Here is a 16,246-nt window from a genome sequence, read left to right as displayed (position 1 = left end):
TTGGAACTGAGAGACTGATTTTGTGTGTAGAGGGAGTTGGGGGTGGTCTTTGTAAACTTGAGAAAGCCATCTAAAGACTGGCTGTAGAGAATAGGATCTTTGTCTTAGTTACTTTTCAATTACTGTGATAGAACACCATGATCAAGGCAGCTTATAAAAGAAAGCATTTATTGGACTTGTAGTTTCAGAGGATTAATCCTTAATGGTGGAATGAAGACATGGCAGCAGAAACAGCTGAGTGCCCACACCTTGACCTCATAAGCGGGAGGCAGAGAGAGTACAGAAATGGAATGGGACTAGTGTGGGCCCCAGTGATACACCTCCTCCAACAAAGCTACACCTCCTAATCCTTCCCAAATAGTTCCATCAGTGGCGCCATATATTCAAACATATGAGCCTGTGGGGGGCATTCACATTCAGACCACCATAATCTTTCTCTCCTTTTCCTAGTTTCTTATTTATTTGTTTGTTTGTTTGTTTAGTTGTATGAACACTCAAAGATCAGGCAGTTCTGGTTATTATCGGCTTTCTACTGACTTTGTTCTCTGCTGAGCATATTGCAAGCGCCTGTATTTTGAAGAAGTGCTTACAGTATTGTTTCTCCATAGTGCGGCTTTCATCAGCTTAGGCTAAGCACGGTGTACTAGACTTTCCAAGCTCTAATGTTAAAATAGCACTTTATCTCTGTCCTATCTGTCCATTTGTGAGGTACAGGGATTGTAACACACACTATGTGACAAAAAGTAAAGTATTTGATGGACCTTCCAAGAACTGTGGACTTTATAACATCCTAATAAAAATTTGGGATTAGATAAGATTGAAAATAGTTTGAATAATGTCAGTAAGAACTTTTATAGTACTCTGACTAATTTGATTCCAAAAAAAGGGTTTTTTTTGGTTTGTTAAAACTAAAGTTATCCTTTTGGGGACTCTAATAGTATCCCAACTAAGTGGCTGCATCTGGAAAGTAGAACACTAAAAGGTCTGTCATAACTGTGCAGAATGCAATTAACCATGTAACTGACACAGGACCAGGCCCTACTGAATTACTTCAGGGATTTCTCCACTGCTAGGAACTGGTCCTTTAAAGTTGATTGAGCATCTAATTCATCTCTTCATATAACTGCTACCATCTAAGAATAGATAATAAATAAATAAATCTCTTTTAAAAAAAGAATAGATATGGATCTGTCTTTATTAATTCTTAAGTGTAGTTCCTAAGAAGGCTCGGTAGCTTAATAAAGAACGAAAAAGACACAGCCAGATGCTGTAGTTAATGCTTGTAATCCTAGCCCTTGGGAGGCTGACTCAGGAAGAATTTCAAGTTCAAGGCCAGCCTAGGCTACGTAGTTCTAGGAGTAGGAAGAGAGAAGAGAAGAAAACCAAATTAAGGGAGAGGAATGGCCAAGGATAAGAAAAGGGTTCTAATTTAAAACTCCATCTTTAGTGTAGAGTGATCTGTAACAGCCTCAGTTTTAAGAGCAACATCATTAGGTCTCTCTCTCTCTCTCTCTCTCTCTCTCTCTCTCTCTCTCTCTCTCTCTCTCTCTCTCTCCCCCCCCCCCCCCACCGTTTTGTTCTTCCCCAAAGTCTAAACAGTTTATAGCCATTGTTTCCAACGAACCTTGGGGTCATAAGTGATGATGAGATGGTGTCTTCGGTGTGTTATATAGATGTGAAAATGTAATTTCCATTAGTATAAAGTTGATACTCATGAAGATGTAAAATAATATACTTCCTGGCACATCTCATTTCCAAGTTCTTTAAATAGAAAATGAAGAAGACTCTGTACATCCTGAGAATTACTTTGTATTGGTTAGGGATTATTTTTACCTGTAAGAACTTAACAATAGCTTAAAATTGTGTGAGTATTTATAACACAATAAATCCAGAAATAGGAGTTTGAGCACCTAAGCAAGTATCAAGAGTTTCCATTCTTTCCCCTCTCTGATGAATAATTTCTAACATTTACTTGTTAGTACTCTTGCTTATTGCTTCACTGTCAGAGAATGGGAAAGTGTGGTCTCAGGACTGCCTGTTTATGAGGGAGACAAAGTCTTGCCCAGAAATACTATCTTCCATCCCACCCCCACTGAAGTTCTGTGTGGGAGACTGGGAAAGTGAGTATCTAGCTTTTCAACCTTTACAGAAGCGGCAAACAAGAAAGAAAGGTTCAGAAGGGGTCAAGAGACCAATTATATTTTTCTCAAACCTGTTGTCTCACTCTGCCATACCCCCAAGCAATCCAGTTATGCAAAGCATTGTTTGACAGTAAGTAGTCTTTTCATTGGGCACATAGCTTAGCTTAGGTCTTACTGAAAAATATAACGTTATTAAAAGGAGAATGGAGAGCCGGGCATGGTAGCACACACCTTTAATCTTAGTACATAGAGAAACCTTATCTTTAAAAAAAAAAAACCAACCAACAATAACAACCACAAAAAACCTGCCCTCAGTCACCAAAGCAAAGGTTCTCTTAGCTTTTCCTTCTTATTGTCATGTAACCTTCCACCCACAGACAAACGAATTTGCCATAGGTACAGTTTCGTGGGGTTATTCTCTCTGGTTTTTTTCCCCTTCATGTCTCTGATGCCATTTTCTCTTTGGGTATTTTGGGAAGGAGTTTCCTGTCCTTATTTTTCCTCTATAAATTACTTGCTTACAAAGCCACATGTGAGCAGCTGCTGCTGTGGTTGTATTTATTTTTTGAACAGTCCTGTCCTTTGAAATGATTCATTCAAAAGCCATGAAGCATTCAGAGCAGGATGTGTGACTCACTTTGCAAATAGCAGCATCTTGAAGGAGAAAGCAGCACCTCAGAGTGACTGAGGTGAAAATGAAAGCCATTCTGGCTTCAAGGTGTCTGTGTGTGTGTTCAGACCCTTCCCGTCTCTTCCTTTCCATACTTCACACACTGTCAGTGTGCATTGGGAAATGAAGCACTTCAGCAAGAGTGAAAAGCCCTGTCAAAATCATGCTCTAAAAGAGAGTAGTGTGCTTTCTGCTGCTTGCTCAGTACTTGTTCTCCAGTTGCTCAGGGTCTCCAAAGCTTTTCTTACCACTTTCTTTTACCGAAATAAGCCCATGTGCAGATACTGTAATAAAATAATAAAACAGAGCTGTTCTGTCCAGGTAGTTAGATTTTAGTACAAGTGGCTTTTCAGATCATTACAAATGTAAACTCAATTCATTGCATTATTTCTTGATGGTTTATGTATTCAGGACTCATTTCCTAATTACTAAAGAGCTGTGATTGTCTTCTCCCTTCAGTCTACTTTTCCAAAATTAGGCAGAATGTAGACCTGGTGTCAAACCCCATCTATTCAAGAGTCAGAGGATTGCCAGTTTTAGTTAGATGGATTAGATGAAGGAGTTCTTAAAAATTAAAAAATAAGCCAAAAAAAAAAAAAAAAAGAAAGGTAAAATGAGGGCTAGGAATGAGGCTCATTAAGAAAGTGCTTCTTGGGCTGGAGAGACGGCTCAGCCACTAAAGGCTAGGCTCACCTCAGCCACTAAAGGCTAGGCTCACAACCACAATGTGAGCGAGTGCTTCTCAGCATGTCACACAGACAGAGAGCAAGCATGAACACACACAAGAAAACATATGACCATTTGGCAAATCCACAAATATTGCATTTCATTAATCAAAGTGCTTTACCAAGGATTTATCATTTATCATGGGACTTCTTAATCCTAATTCCAGTATACGTTTCTCTGGCTCAGCCATACAACAAAAAAATTAGCTTTAGTTTGGCCTATGTCTCTTGTGTTAGCCTTGTTTTAGTTCTGTTCAGGGATGCTACTCAAAATACTTTGAGGAGGGGCTGGAGAAATGCTTCAAGTGGTTAAGAGCACTGGCTGCTCTTCCAGACTACCTAGGTTTAATTCCCAGAAACCACATGGCAGCTCACAACTGTCTGTAACTCCAGTTCCAGAGGATCTGACATCCTCACACCAATGTACACAAAACAAAATTAAATAAATTATTAAAAAATACTTTGAGGAAACTAAAAAAAAATGCATTAGGAAACAGATGCTAAACACTAATTTACTTAGAATTATTCTGCAAATAAGTTACTTTTTTTTTTAGTATAATGTATATCTTGAGATGTGAAAAGGGAAGGGAGGACTAACTGAATATATGCTTCATACAGGTACTGTACACTACCTTGTTTAATTATTTCACTTAAAAATGTAAGGGAGCCAGGCATAATGATATATGCCTTTAATCCCAGCATAATCTCCCTTTAATCTGGGGAGGCAAAAACAGGAGATCTCTGTGAGTTTGAGGCTAGCCTGGTCTACATAGAGAGAGTTATAGGACAGCCAGAGCTACATAGTGAGACCCTGTCTCAAAAGAAAAAAAAAGTAAGGATGTTGTGTGAATTCATTCCATTCAGCCAATGGCTTTGGTGTTCAAACCCTAGGGTGTGGCTTTGTCTGCATATGTGACCCCTTTAGAGTGGAGAGAGAGGAGTCATGCCCTCTCATGGGTAGCCAGGACCGGGTCAAGTGTCACGAAGCAACTTGCAGTTGATCCCCATCCCCCCTGGGGCAAAAGGACAGGAGAGCAGCAGCCAGACCAGCAGGATGAGCAATGGCATCTTCCTTATTCTGTATCAGTATATTATCACCATTTTATACCTTAATAAATTCTTGAGATCCTTTAAGACTCTCGTGACTTCCCATAAGTAAAGAAGAGCATAAGGAAGTTTTTATATCTCGATCTGAGTAGTGTTTACACAGGCGTTTATTTATATACAATTTCATTGAGACACCACTTGTCTCAGTGTATGCCTTTTCAAACCTGAGAGATGGCTCAGTGGGGAAAGGCCCTTACTACAAAAGCCTGGCAACCTGAATTTGGTTCCAAGAATTGATGGAAAGAGAGAAACCAACTTCACAAAGTTGACCCTCATACACACTCTGTGGTGCACACGTCACCCTCCCTCACAATATAATAAATAATAATAATTTTAAAAACTACATGACCTGCACAACTCTGAGATTGAAGAGACAGCAGACACACGTATAGAAGAGCTGGCTGTGTCCTCTGAGGAGACGCAGCAGCATGTTCATCATGTACAACACTAAGGAGGGGGCTGTGGGTCAGCCAGTCTCCACAGTTCCCTGAAGGAGATCGTCTCAGGTTGTAGTCATCTGCCCCAAGAAGGCTATGATTGGTACTTTCTGCAAACATGTCAGCATTTGTACTAGGACCAGGGAATGGTGCTTTGCTATTCCTCTGAGCCTGACCCAGAAGAGGTTTTGCCATTTCCATGAGTCTGAGCCTTGGGGTCCTTGGCATGGTTGTGTTCATGTCAATAATACACATTCACTCAGGACTTCATTTGTTCCCAACAAAAAAGACTTGTGCTGGGCAATGATGGTGCACGAATTTAATCCCAGCACTTGGGAGGCAGAGGCAGGTAGATCTCTGAGTTCAAGGCCAGCCTGGTCTACAGAGTGAGTTCCAAAAAAAAAAGACTTGTGCTTTTTCTATATAGTACACTTAAGCCTGGCTTGTTGATGCAGACATGTAATCATAGCCCTCAGGAGACACAAGCAGGAGGATCACTGCAAGTTCAAAGCTGTTCTAGTCTGCATGGCAAATTCCATCCAGGGCTACAAACAAGACAAAAATCTTAAGACTATTCATTGAAATTATCCCTTACAGTTCCCACCATCTTTGTTCTTCAGGCCATTTCACACTCTGCTTCATTCACTGAGTTTCCTAAGAGAGAGAGTTCAGATTCTCCTGTTACAAGATAGGGGACTAGGAATCTTACTAGAAATGCACAAGGTTTTTAACCAAAAATGTGCCATGGAAAATTATTAATTATATTTTATTTATTTGGGGGTGTGTGCATGGAGGTCAGAGGACAACTTTCAGGAGTCAGTTACCTGCTTCTACTATGTGGATCTGGGGATCAAACTCAGACTGTCAGGGTTAATGGCAAGCACTTTTACCAACGGAGTCATTTTGTCGTCCTGACAACTGTTCCTAAGGGACATCCAAGGAGTAAAGAGATGGCTTGGTGGGTAAAGGTGCTTTTACTCAAGCCTGAGGTATTCACACAGAAGGAGGGTGTGGTTGCACAGGCCTTTAAACCCAGTGCTGGAGGGATAGGAACAGGAGGAGCCCAGGATGTCACTGTCCAGCCATTCTATTTGAAACAGCGGGCTTCAGGTTTATGGAGAGCTCTTTTCTCAAAAAGAAGGAGGAGAGTAATAGAGAAAGATACCTGAAGTTAGCCTCTGACTTCCACAAAGAAGTGAGTGAGTGCACCTGCATACACACAAATAAATAGATAAATAAAATAAGAAATAAAACATGACAGGACTGGAAAAATGGCTCAGCAGTTAGCTCTTCTCATAGAAGACCAGAGTTAAGTTCCTATAATCTATAATCACCAGCTTCAAGAAATCCAGTGCTTTCTTCTGAACACACACACACACACACACACACACACACACACACACACACACACACACGCTTTTTTTTTTTTTTCCCAAGAAAAGAACAACAGTCAGAGCTGGACTGGCATTAATTAACCCTTAATCCCAACACTTGGGAGACAGAGGCAGGCAAATCTCTATAGGTTCAAGTCCAGCCTGATATATAGAGCAAGTTCCAGGTCAGCCAGGGCTATGTAGAGAGACCCTGTCTCAAAACAAACAAGCAGAAACCAGCCAAAGCTGTTTAGGTGGTGTAAGCTTGTAGTCCCAGCACTTTGGAAGCTAAGGAGGATGATTGCTACTAGTTCAAGGCCAGCCTTGGCTACATAGTTCAAGACCAGTCTGATCTAAAGAATAAGACACTGTCTCAAAAAGATGGGAGGGTGCTGGGGGGAAGAAAAAAGAAACAACCAGGTATAGTGGCAGCACACACCTGCAGTTCCAGGATTCAGAATGCTAAGACAAAAAAATCACGAGTTCAAAGCCAGCCTGAACTACATAGTCCTTGTTTCAAAAGAAGAAAAGAGAAAGACAAAAAAGGGAAGAAACAGTTTTCCTTGTCTATTCTGTGTCTACTATCAGTTTTAAGATTGGCCTCATGACAGTGTGTCTTGACTTTGTATTTTATGCCTATTACTATTTTTTTTTTCAAGACTCAGGTTTCTCTGTGTAACAGCCCTGACTGTCTTAGAACTTGCTTTGGAGACCAGGCTGCCCTTGAACTCACTGTGATCCACCTGCCTCTGCCTCTGCCTCCCAAGCGCTGGATTAAAGGCGTGCACCACCACTGCCCAGCTGCCTATTACTTTTTAACAATAGTTTTGTTTAAAATTAAGATTTATACATTTTATTTTATGTGCATGAATGTTTTGCTGACATGTATGTGCCTGCAGAGTTAAGAAGAGAAATTAGGGATGGATAGGATCCAATATGTGGATACTAGGAACTAAAACTGGGTCCTCTACAAGAGCAACAAGTATCCTTAAAAACTGGCCATCTCTTCATCCCTAATATTTCTTAAACTAAGAAAAAAAACTTCTCTTTTGCTTTTTATTTTTTAAAATCCATTAGAGACCAGCCTGATCTCCAAAGCGAGTTCCAGGAAAGGCGCAAAGCTACACAGAGAAACCCTGTCTCGAAAAACCAAAAAAAAAAAAAAAAAAAAATCCATTAGAGAGGGAAAAAAATCAAAAGCAGCCAAAACTGTTTTGACTTTGTGTTATCTCTGTTACTAACAAGGCCATGAATGAGAATCCCATTTAATCTGTTTTCCTAATTACTATCCCTTCTATATCCATCTTCCCAGTTTCTCTACCCTAAGTGTTTAAAGATTACAAAATTAATTTGGGAGGTTTTTGCATATACTTTTTTTCTTCTAAGTTTCATATCCAAAAATATATATTGGCAGTTTGTTAAGACAAACTAAAAAATAGCCTTTTTTTCTTCTTCCTCTCTTTCTTTATTACTTTGGAGTAGAATTTTTTTTAATTTATTATTTTGTGTTTATGAGTGTTTTGCCTCATGTATGTCTTTGTACCACAAACATTTCTCTCTTGCTTTCTTGCTTTCTTTCTTCCTTCCTTTTCTTTTCTTCATTTCTTCCTTTCTCTCTTCCTTCCTTTCTTTTTGTTTTTATTTTGTTTTGTTTTCAAGACAAGGTTTCTCTGTGTAGCTCTGGCTATTCTGGAGAACTCTCTCTGTAGACCAGGCTGGCCTGGAACTCACAGAGATCTCCCTGCCTTTGCCTCCTGAGTGCTGGGATCAAAGGCATGCACCGCCACAGCCTGGTTAGCCCTCGAATTTTTCAACAGAGACACAAGACATCTGAAGCTAGATAATTCTTTGGGATGCTGTCTTGTGCAGTATACAGTATACAGTATATGTCAACATCCCAGACCTCTATCCTTTAGAGCTAATTGCATCCTGTAAGTTGTGACAAGCAAATATGTCTCCAAACATTACTTTTTTTTTCTAGGAAGCATAATCAGTTGTTGCTGATAGAGAAGCATTGTAATATATAAGCTACATTTAGAGAAAAAGGCTTTAAAAGAAAAGAGTGAAGATTGGCATGTAATTAGAATTCCTATGGTTGGTTGGTTGGTTTTTGCAGTGCTGGGGTTTGAACCCAAGGTCTAGTGTGTACAAGGGTTTTCACTGTGCTGCCTGGACTAGCATCAAATCCTGGTCGCATGCAGTCATGTAACACAAATTGCTAAATGGTCTTATTAATTAAAAAAAACAAAAAAACAAAAAACAAAAACACGGAGCTGGATATTGTGGTGAAAGCAGAAAGATCAGAGAAGCAGAACAAGCCACAGCCAACATCACCTCTCCAACTCCTCAGCCGATCCTGTTTCTACGAATCCTTAGACTAAAAGCCTCTGAGTCCTCACCCTGAGTGTCTCAGTTGAACTGCTGCTTAGTTCCTGTCTCCTCACGCCTTTATATACCTTTCTCTGCCCTTGCATCTTACTTCCTGGGCTTAAAGGTGTGTGTGCTTCCCAAGCAAAGGCATGAGATCTCATGTGTTGGGATTAAAGGTGTGTGCCACCATACCTGGCTCTGTGGCCTTGAACTCACAGAGATGCAGATGGATAGGATTAAGGGTGTGTGCCATCACTGTCTGGCCTCTGTCTAATCTAGTGGCTGGCTCTGTCCTCTGATCCCCAGATAAGTCTTATTGGGGTGCATAGTATATCACCACACAGTCCTCCTACTACAGCCTCCCTGCTAGCTGGGACTACAGGAGTATGCCGTCTTGTCATGGTGTCTTTGGGCATATTATCTAAAGCAGAACTGTCAGAAAGTACAGTGAACTGATGGTGACTCAGCAGTGAAGAGCACATGCTGCTCTTGTAGAGGTCCCTAGTTTGGTTCCCAAGATCCACTTCAGCCAGATCCCAACCACGTGTAACTCCAGCTTCTGGCTTCCTCAGACACCTGTACTCACATACACATACCCACACACAGGCATACACACATATATGTAGTTAAAAATAATAAAAATAAATATATATGTATATTGTTTTAAAAAGAAAGAAATGCAAGTAAAATTAATTTTAATGTAGTTTTTAACCCATTATATACAAAAGAGTATCATTTCAGGGACTGGAGAGAAGGCTCCATATTAAGACCACTGGCTGTTCTTCTAGAGGACCAGGGTTGAATTCCTAGTACCCCCATGGCAGCTCATAACCAGTTACAACCATCTTTAACTCCCATTCTAGAGGATCCAATGTCTTCTGGCCTCCAAGGGCACTCACTGCATGTATATGATACACAGACATACATATATGCAGGCAAAATAACTATACACATAAAATAAGAATAAATATAGTCTTAAAAAATTTAAAAGAGTATAATTTCAACATGTAATTAAGGGGCTATAGAGGTGGCTCAGTGTTAAGGGTACATACTGCTCTTGCAAAGGACCTGAGTTGAGTTCCCAGCACCCATGTAACCAGTATAAAAATTATGGGCTACAGAGTGAGTTCCAGGAAAGACGCCAAAGCTACACAGAGAAACCCTGTCTCAAAAAAAAAAAAAAAAAAAAAAAATCACAATACTGTGGCATTATATATTGAATAACAGTACATTTAATTCAGATCAGCAACATTGCAAAGCCAGGTGTGCTGGCATACACCTGTGGTCCCAGCACTCAGGATTCTGAGGCAGAGGGCTTGGGAATTTGAAGCCAGCCTGTGCTACACAATGAGACATTTTCTTAAAAAAAAAAAAAAAAAAATCAGAAATTAAGTCACATTGCAAGTGTTCAGTAACCATGTATTATATTGCATAGTACATATCAGATCTAAAGGATCTTGGTCTCTGGATGGGGTGCAAATTAGCATATAATACCCTTCTTGTTTTTGCCCAGAAACTACTCTCATTCATTACTTAAGCAGGTAAGACTTAAGTCTATACTTTCACACAAATCATATACTAAGCAAATAAATTGCCTTTCTAATCCAGCATGATTCAAATTCTTCAGACCCCATTTTGAACAATATCAGCTCTCTACTGCCTAGGAGATACTTATAGTACATTTATTGAAAATAATTATCCTATAGTCAGAGTGTTTCCTGAGTAGCTATTTACTGAAACCTTAATCAAAGGAACAAAGGAAGACTACTAAGAGTATTAACAATAGGAATAGGGAGTAGATTTTTAAATAATTTTAAAAGAAAATCTTTTGGGGAACCTGTCAACTCGTTTTAAATTCAGTGGAATAATCAGCATTTTCATTAATCTCAATTTTTTTTAATCACTCAATAGTTTTTACTATTCTATTTGAGAAATTGCTTTCAGAAAGATTGTTTCCTAAGTATGAAGTTCAGAATTCAATCCCTGGGACAGGAGTGGACTTTGGTTGACAAACTGACCTAGAATTTTTTTCATTGGTGGAGAAAACCCAAGGATTCATGCATTCTAGGCAAATACTCTACCACAAGCTATATCCTCTAGCCTGTGGTCTAAAGAATTGTTAAAGTATTAACTTGTAATAAATGAAAGGAAATAGAGCTAGAAAGAAGTTTCAGTGGTTAAGAACACTGGCTGCTCTTGCAGAGGATTTCCATTCCCACCCCCCATGTGGCAGTTCACAGCCATCTGTAACTCCAGTTTCAGAGAAGCCTTCTTCTGACCCCCAGGAGCACCAGAGACACAGGTCTCACACACACACACACACACACACACACACACACACACACACACACACACACACACACACACAGCCAATTGCTTACACACATAAAATAGAAACATTTAAACTTTTTGGGAAAGTGAGAGGGCCTGGAGAGATGGCTCAGTGGTTAAGAGCAGTGGCTGCTCTTGCAAAGGATTCAGGTTCAGTTCCCAGAACTCAGATGGCAATTTACAACCATCTGTAATTTCAGTCCCAGGGCACATAATGCCATTTTCTGGCCTCTGCAGGCATCACCCATACATATGATGCACAGACATACATGGAGGCGAAATACCCATATTCATAAAAATTAAGTAATTAGAAGTAAGAGAAAATAAAAGAACGATGATGGTGGAGACAGGGTCTCACTGTGCAGCCCTAGCTGGCCTGGAACTCGATAAATAAACCAGGCTGGCTTCAGAGATCTGTCCTCCTTTGATTCCCAGGTGCTGGGATTAAAGGCATGTACCACTGTGCTCAGTTAAAGAATATTTAAAACAATATCCAGGCCAGGCAGCGGTGGCCCACGCCTTTAATCCCAGCACTGGGGAGGCAAAGGTGAGCAAATCTCCATGAGATGGAGGCCAGCTGGTCTCATCACAAGTTCCAGAGCAGCCAAAAGTACACAGTAAGAACCTGTCTCAAAAAATAAATAAATAAATAAAATAAAACAATAGCCAGATTGACACTCACTTTCAAGAAGCTTCAGTCAGCTGCTGCTCTTTCTTTTACCATAATTGACAAGAACTGTATCAGAAACAGCAGAAGGTAGGTTAATCAGCCGGGTGGTGGTGGTGCATGCCTGTAGTCCCAGCACTGGGAAGCAGAGCCAGGTGAATCTCTGTAAGTTCGAGGCCAGCCTGGTTTACAGAGCGAGATCCAGGACAGGCACCAAAACTGCACGGTGAAACCCTGTCTTAAAAAAAAAAAAAAAAAAGAAGGTAGGTAATCAGAGTCAACATCAAGCTAGTTCTGCTTCTTAAAATTAACCCCATAGATTCCTTTTCCTGAAGTGTACTATATTTTGTTATGTCTCAGGGTTTCGCTTTTTTTTTTTAAATATCTTTCAGTAGTTTGGTGAAGACTACAAACTGTCTCTCAGAGTACGTAAGTTAAGTGTTTTCATCAGAGCAGTGGGATCTGTTTTGGCTTGCAGTGTCGGAGTTTCCAGTCCTTGGTCAGCTGATCTCATCACTGTGGGTCTGTAGTGAGGCAGAGAATCATGGCCAAGAACACATAGTGCAGGGCACCGTAGAGTAGAGCTGCTCACCTCAACCGTGGCTGGGAGACAGAAAGATGGAGAGGTGTGTGACACGGTAAAGAGTCCAGTAACATACCTCCTTTCTCCAGTGATGTCTTACTGCTGGACGTTTCAGCCACTTCTCAGAAAATGCCATCAAATTATGAATCTGTCAGTGGATTAATTCACTGATTAAGCCAGAGCCTCTCCCTTTACTGCATTCATGAGCCTGCTGGGGGATACTTCATATCCAAACTATACACAGAAGAATGTTTTGTTTGTTTGCTTCTGCTTTTTTCAAGATGGCATCTCACTATGTAGACCTGGCTGGCCTTGAACTTGGCAATCCATCTGCCTTTGCCTCTGAAGTGCTGCTACTAAACTCGAACACCACCACACTGAGCTTAGAGTAATGTTTTTAAATCCATAGAATAAAATACATAGAGGGCTGTATAGCACTGTAAAGTGCTTTTCCTAGCTTACATAAGGCTCTGAGTTTCACCTCCAATCCAACACATACACACACACACACACACACACACACACACACACACACACACAAAGGGGTAGGAGAAGCAGGGGAGAATAAGGGAGAGAACTGAAAATTCTTAACCAAAAACAAAATCTGAAAGAAATTTAAAATGTTTCAACTTCTTTGGAGTGGAGAGGAGGAGGATTTCTAATGGAAGAGGTCTTCTTGGTTAAAAGTTACTCCTCCAGGTTCTAGAACATTGTGCAATTTTTTCAAGCAGCATACATGAAATTTCCTTAAGTGCCTCTAAAAATACTTTTTTATTCAGGGTCTCACTATGTATCCCTGACTAGCCTGGAACTTGCATGTAGACCAGACTGGCCTCCATCTCACAGAGATATGTATGCCTTTATTACCTCCTGAGTGTTTTGATCAAAGGCCTGCACTACCACACCCAGCTTATAAAAATACTTTTTAAATGATTACTATAGTATAACATTACTAGTACCTACAAGCCTATTTAATGTTATCCTTCATACCCACCATAAAAGAATGCTGTTTTCTCTATTGCCAACTAAATTAGACTGATTTCCTTTTTCAAATACGTGGCAGGCCCAAATCCTTACAGTGACTTTTCTAACCCAGTTAACAAACTATTTCTCTCCTCCCCTATCCCCTAGGGGCAAATCTATAATGAAAAGGCTGGTCACAGAGCTTCTCTAGGGAACTTTCTATGTCCATTTTGTCCTAGATCTCTTTTACTTGAACCATGCTCCTTAGGCTGATATGCTTTACCTGGAAAAGGATCTTAGTTGTTAATGCTGGATTTAGGTATAAATTGGGTAAAGGGGCAGGCTCAGAGGTTAAGAGCACTGGCTGTTTTTCCAGAGGACCCCAATTCAATTCTCAGCACTCCCATGGCAGTTCACAACTGTCTGTTAACTCCTGTTCCAGAAGATCTGACAATAATTTATGTTGCTACTCTTTTAAAGGAGGAGGTAAAGGGAACAGATGAACAGCAGTAATTCAAAGTCCCTTCACCCTCTTCTGACCTCTGTGGGCACCAGGCATATGCATGATATACAGACTTGTATGCAATATATATGTGTGTGTGTGTGTGTGTGTGTGTGTGTACACACACACACACACACACACACACACACACACACACACAAAATAAAATTTTAAAATTTGGGTAAAATGAGGAAGCCAAGACCAGTTTGATGTTGTCACCTGACCACATGGGAGCTAGGATGGGACCAGCTCCTTTCTGTTTGTAAAGGGCCGTGGGAAAAGGGCTATAGGTGTGCTATATAGTGTTAAGTTATATGTCTAATGAAAAAAGTAAAAACAAGAGACTAAGCAGTCACTATTTTTAGAAACAAGACAACTAGAACCATCTTTCAGAGCCTTTCTGTTAAGGGGCTGCGGAAACCTGCAGCGTCCAGGCGGTTTCTGTGGCATGGATGTTCTAATGAAAGAACAGAGCCAGTGGCCTCAAAGGGACTTTGAATTACTGCTGTTCATCTGTTCCCTTTACCTCCTCCTTTAAAAGAGTAGCAACACAAATTATTGTCCAATAACCTTGCCTTAGTCATAAACAGGGGTAGACTTTGCCTTACCTCTTCATTGTTCTGTCACTGAAACCTCTACACAAAAATCAGTGTAATGTCTCCTTCTCTTTCATCCTGCCTACAGGCTCCTCTCTACCCTTAATTTTTTTTCTTCTTTGCTTGCACTTTTATTTTGTCATTATACAGCCAGCAGCATTGTACTGGCCCCTTTATGGCTTCTGGAGCCCAGGCAGACTGCCTGATGAAGGAAGACAGCATTTGGCCAATGGGGCTGGTGTGTGCCATTATTGCTGGCCATTGGGCCTCTGTCATCTCCAGTTCCGTCCTGGCTCATTAAAACTGTGAGCCAAATAGCCACAAAGGCGCCTGCTGCAGCACTGTGGGGGCCAGGAAGTTAAATGGTTCTCCTAATCCTGCATAATTTATCTCCCTGTTACTCCCCTCGTAAAATACTACAATTCAGCTCCACCACAGAGAGCTTCGTTCTGAAATTTCCTGTTTTTGTGATGACCACCAAGTTCCCAGTCTTTCTCTTCTTCTCTCTTTATTGTTATTATTAACATTTTTGCCCTTGTTCACAAGTTTACCTTAATGTTTCCATACTTAGACTGCACCTCCGCAACAGTCTGCCCACCCTCCTTGTTTGTGCCTGAGGAGAGAAAGCAGTTGATGCTGTGATCTCTCTCTGCTCCTCCCTGCCTTCAGTGCCATTATTTTTCATCTCTTCTATCATTTCCATCATCTTTCCTCTTTGTATTCTTTTTCCATTCGCTCTTTCCAGGGACCAGTGTCATTGTAACATGTTTCTGTTTGGTAGGCCCTTTTTTTTTTTTTTTTTTTTTTTTGGTTTTTCGAGACAGGGTTTCTCTGTGTAGCTTTGGGCCTTTCCTGGAACTCGCTTTGGAGACCAGGCTGGCCTCGAACTCACAGAGATCCGCCTGGCTCTGCCTCCCGAGTGCTGGGATTAAAGGCGTGCGCCACCACCGCCCGGCTGGTAGGCCCTTTTGAGAGAGCACTGAATGGAGGAGGGGTTGGTTTGTTTTGTTATTGTTGTTTTTCCCCCTTCCTTTTTTCACATCTCCATTTCTGTTTCATTTCAGAGATTTACAAACGAGGACCACCTGGCAGTTCATAAACACAAGCATGAGATGACCCTGAAATTTGGCCCAGCCCGGACTGACTCAGTCATTATTGCAGGTATTTGCTGCCCTCGAAAGTCACATGCTTTGCTGTCACCCAACAGTTGAGATGAATTCCAGGGCCCAGACGTCCTGGGGGCCGCACTCCCTTTCTCACTAACAGATCCCTGGTTCCTACTACACCTTCATCCTATTTTTAATAGTATGCTTGTGTTCTGTGATTTTCGAGGATAGGTGTTTTGAGATTTTTGTCTTCACTTCTTTTCAGTCTATTCTCCCCTTGCCTTCTATTTATGAAGAGTTTGGAAGAGCTACAGACAAAAGACACCATTGACATATCTTCTTACGCACAGTGGAAGAGGTGAACAAAAGAAGGCAAAAAAGCTGCTTTAGCCTGGCGGCTTCTCTTCCACTGGATATCAGTTTTCCTCTCGCAGGCAGATTATCAGTTCAGAAATCAACTTCCCTTGTGAACTCAGACACCATTGAGGGCATATTTCCAAAACCCAAATAAGACATTTAGTCACTGGGACTTTCCTAAACCAGTTTGGATGACCTGGAACCTCTTTCCAGTTGCAGATATTGTTTGCACCATACTCAGGGGCATTCTTAGCGCTGTAGTAGTTCTTTTGTATGGTTTGCAGCTAGTGTGCAAAGTGCAGTCGGCTCTTTTTCTTG

The 16,246-nt window shown here is 40.9% G+C and overlaps 1 protein-coding gene across 8 annotated transcripts in view; it reads left to right on the top strand.

Moving 5' to 3' along the window:
- The window catches only part of Atf7 (activating transcription factor 7), a 106,123-nt gene that overhangs the window by 56,287 nt on the left and 33,590 nt on the right, over nt 1-16,246 (top strand). For 5 of the 8 annotated variants that reach the window (XM_052749103.1, XM_052749104.1, XM_052749107.1 and 2 more), the window contains exon 3: nt 15,530-15,626. The exons of the other annotated variants lie outside the window; for them this stretch is intronic. In XM_052749103.1, the coding sequence (XP_052605063.1) occupies nt 15,530-15,626 (97 nt within the window). The remainder of the gene's footprint in view (nt 1-15,529; nt 15,627-16,246) is intronic. 8 annotated transcript variants of the gene reach the window in all.

Source organism: Peromyscus californicus, unplaced genomic scaffold (assembly GCF_007827085.1).
Source record: "Peromyscus californicus insignis strain IS unplaced genomic scaffold, ASM782708v3 Scaffold_20__1_contigs__length_68692818, whole genome shotgun sequence".
Classification (NCBI taxonomy): Eukaryota; Metazoa; Chordata; class Mammalia; order Rodentia; family Cricetidae; genus Peromyscus; species Peromyscus californicus.
The sequence above is the reverse complement of the archived record's forward strand: the minus strand, read 5'-3'. Positions and strand labels throughout refer to the sequence as shown.